The 4,178-nt window shown below is 38.8% G+C and overlaps 1 protein-coding gene across 1 annotated transcript in view; it reads left to right on the forward strand.

The window, feature by feature from the left end:
• Positions 1-4,178, forward strand: part of LOC119261824 (H-2 class I histocompatibility antigen, Q9 alpha chain-like) — a 9,957-nt gene continuing 5,779 nt past the window's right edge. The window contains exons 1-2 of the mRNA XM_037531598.1: positions 1-91; positions 3,146-3,412. Coding sequence (XP_037387495.1) covers positions 43-91; positions 3,146-3,412 — 316 coding nt within the window. The 5' untranslated portion in view covers positions 1-42. The remainder of the gene's footprint in view (positions 92-3,145; positions 3,413-4,178) is intronic.

Below are 4,178 nucleotides of genomic sequence, written 5' to 3' on the forward strand. Positions count from 1 at the left end.
CTCTGGCTGAGCCGATTAATCCACATTCAGATAGAGAAAATCATGAAGTCTCTCCTTTTTCTAGCACTCAGTGTTCATCTGGCTTCAGCAGGTGAGTTCACTTTAGTTGTTTAAACAGCTCCTATATAATAAATAACAAAGTTCTCTAGAGATTGGCTGGGCGGGGGTGAGGCTACAGGACCTGGGATTACAAAAAGTAAATTGTTTATTTATAAAATGAAGACATTTTGTGAAATGTGATCAAATCAAGAATCTGTGATTTGTTATTTCGCTTTATTTAACTGACAAAAACACAAAGAAAAGATTTCCAATATTTTGACTGACCAACTTAACTGCATTTTTGTAAATAAAAAATTTTAATTTAATGCTGCAATACACTGAAAAATGTTGGGATCTGCTCAAATGGCTTCTGATTTAGTCAAATTAGGCTACATGACCACAAGTGATATTAATGAAATGACTCAGGGAGGGAGGGAAACAGATGTTTTGGAAGCCACTCAGACCAAAAGCATCACACCTACAGGAGCTTAATTGAATCTCATTATAAATCCACAGGCATTAATATGAAGTTGGTCCCCCTTTGCAGTTGTAACAGCATCCACTCTTCTGCGAAGCTTTCTACAAGATTTTGGCATCTGTCTGTGGGAATCTTTGTCCATTCATCTAGAAGAGCATTTGTGAGGTCAGACCCTGATGTTGGACGAGAGGGTCTGGCTCACAGCCTACATTTTAGTTCCTCCCAAACGTGCTGGATGGGGTTGAGGTCAGGGCTTTATGGGCGTTGCTTTGTGCACTGAGGCTCAGTCATGCTGGAACAAACAGAAAAGGTTCTTCCCCAAACTGTTCCTACAAAGTTTGAAGTGTACAATTGTCCAAAATGTCTTGGTGCTGAAGCATTAAGATTTCCCTTCACTGGAACTAAGGGGCCGAGCCCAACTCCTGAAAAACAACCCCATAGCATCATCCCTCCTCCACCAAACTTTACACCTGGCACAGTGCAGTCAGGCAGGTCACGTTCTCCTGACATTTGCCTAACCCAGACTCGTCCATCAGACTGACAGATGGAGAAGTGTGATCCATCACTCCACAGAATACATTTATACTTCTCCATTCCAGTGCCGGTGTGCTTTACACCATCCGACGCTTGGCATTGTGGACTTTGGCTTTTATCTAACTGCTCCATGGAAACCCATTTCATGAACCGTCCAGAGGCAATTTGGACTTCAGCACTTGGCAGCCCCACTCTGTAAATTTGCGTGGTCTACCGCTTCGTAGCTGAGCTGTTGTTGCACTTACAGTTGTCTGGGGCAGATCTAGCAGGACAGAAATTTCACAAACTGACTTGTGGCATAGGTGGCATCCTATGACAGTGTCATGTTTAAAATCACTGAGCTCATCAGTACGACCCTCTACTGCCAGTGTTTGTCCATTGAGACTGCAATGCTTCATACGGTATTTGAGCTGTAAACAGAACGGTTCAAAGTGGTTTGGTATGAAATGGCTCAGATTATTTTCTTTACAGTGGTGGTGATGGGAACCAGGGGTCACAACACAAATATAGACATTTTATTTACCATCTAGAACCACCAGAGAACCTACACGAGTCTTCTGAGCTTATTTGGCATGTTGATGATGGGAAATGGCATCTTTGGGGACTATTTTGCCTCATAACGTAATTTTCTGATAATAAATGACAGAAATGGCTTCATTCTATTTCTTCTATCTCTTTTTGTGCTTTGAGTCTGGTGGGTGTATAAAATCTAATCTGTATCTAATCGGTTGTTTTACAGAGTTTGTAAAAGCTTTGATGGGCTTACCATTAACTTACACAACAAACTTAATGAATCAACTGACAGATGCTGACAAATCAGCTGCTTTCACAATTATATTATTTATTATATAACATATGAATATGAATACTTTTACTAACAATGTATCTTTAAACTATGCTTAAAATTGCTGTATTGCTGCAGTGAGAATGACAACTAACAAAGAACTAAAATAAAACTCACTAGAATTTTCCATTTTTCTCTGAGTTTATTTACTGTTATATCCCTGTAAAATGAAATGGAAAGTGTCCATTTATCAAACAATGACACGAGTGTAAAACACCGTTTTCAACTGTACATTTGTATGTTTTGTCCTTGTTTCAGTGTCCCTCCCAGTCTTTTGTGAGGTTTTGTCCTCATTTCCTCACTGTACGCTGTGCAGCTCGAAGACTGTTTGTACAGGGGAATTCCCCCAATTTACCTGCTTTTCTGTGTATTTAACTGTTTAAGATGTAAGCAGAGTCGTTCAGAGTGGTTTGGTGTGAAACGCTCTGTTCTAGAGAAACTTACAATCAGAAATGTTCACAGTGGTGGTGATAGGAACCAGACATCCACCTCTAAAAGCTCCCTCACAGAAAGCTCATCTTTTTCACATTTTCCACTATTTTACCATCATCAAAGTTCCATATTAAACTCAGAAGGCTTGTAGATTTATTGAATTATGCATGTAAGTTTGGAAAACTGGAATTCCCCTTTAAAAAGCCAATGTTAATGAAACTAATTAACTGAAATTGGTTAATGTAAGACCGTTTTTAGGCCATTTACAGTGGAAGTGTTAATAATTCAGAGTGAGATGTGCTACAACACAGTGTATCTGAGGACTAGACTGTGAGGGTTATTATGAGTTTGTCTGGAGACTGTAGGCCGGTCTCCGGACAAGAATTTACAGGAAGACTAAACCCGTTACGCTACATGACCACAAGTGATATTAATGAAATGACTCATGAATGGAGGGAAACAGATGTTTTGGAAGCCACTCAGACCAAAAGCCACAAAGAGTTTGTTTGTTTAGGTTATATACAGGTGACATGCTGGGCCTCGACCTGGAAGAAATATTTCCAGCTAATTATTTAAATTCATATATTTTACAAAACATGGAATTTGAAAAAGCACTAAAATATAACATTTTGTGGTTTTGCTTCACATTTTTAGAGTTTAAAAGGAAACCATACATTAAGGGAAACAGTTTAAATGTATATAAACTCTTTTTCTCCTCAAAGTCTATCAATGATAAATGATAAAATACCTAGAAAAACCAACAATTCACTTTAAATTTAATTTATATGTTTTTAAACATTGTTTTTTTTACCTCACAGGCTCCCACTTTCTGCAGTACCTCTACACTGCAGTAACTCCGGGAATAAACTTCCCAGAGTTCACTGTGGTTGGTCAGGTGGATGGAGAGCAGATTGGCTACTATGACAGCAACATCAGGAAGATGATCTCCAAGACAGAATGGATAACGAAGGTTGATGCTGATGCTCCAGATTACTGGACCAGAGAGACCCAGATTAGTCAGGATCATCAGGCGACCTTCAAAGTTAACATGGCTACGGCAATGCAGCGCTTCAACCAGACTACAGGTGAGCACACTCAGAGCTGTCAGCACTGAAGCAGCGCATACACAATACAATAAAAAAATAACGCTCGTTTTAACATACAGTTTAAATGTAGAAAATACTAATGATTAATGCATGATGTTGCCTCAGGGCAACACACCCAATGTCCTCACTTTACAATGAATTCATGTGTAATTCTTGCCAATAAAAGGATTTAAAATGAAATTAGAATAAACCAGTAAAATGCTTTTACTTAGTCAACATATGTCTTGGTGGGTATTTTAACATTATTTGTCCAGTATATTTCATCATGTGGATGACACTGGACAGTTCCCCACAGAAAAGCATAAAAGCATGCATCATTTTTCATCCATCCAAGATATGATTCATATCTGTGGGGTGTGATGTTCCTGATTGATCATCAATATCATATAAATGGCTTTTAAGTTATGAGAAATTGCATGAATATGTGAGGTGCCTAGAAGCAACACTGAACAGTGGAATAGATATAACCAGTACCAAGTGATGTAGCCAACTAAGAGAACATTATTGTTTGCTTTTATTTTTGTGAAGAATTATTTTTTAACTACTGTTTTTTTCCCCGAAGTCTTATATTACTAATTAACATCTGTGCAACAACAAGTGAAAAACAATAAAAGCAAGGTTTTGCTCTGGCAGGGCAGTGGTGGCTAAGTAGTTAGAGCCCAGTGTGATTGATCTCAGGGTTGTGGGTTCTAGGTAGAGATGCACTTGGCTGTCACTGTTGGGTCCTCAAGCAAAGCACTCAACC

The sequence above is a fragment of the Pygocentrus nattereri genome, chromosome 20 (genome assembly GCF_015220715.1).
Source record: "Pygocentrus nattereri isolate fPygNat1 chromosome 20, fPygNat1.pri, whole genome shotgun sequence".
Lineage (NCBI taxonomy): Eukaryota > Metazoa > Chordata > Actinopteri > Characiformes > Serrasalmidae > Pygocentrus > Pygocentrus nattereri.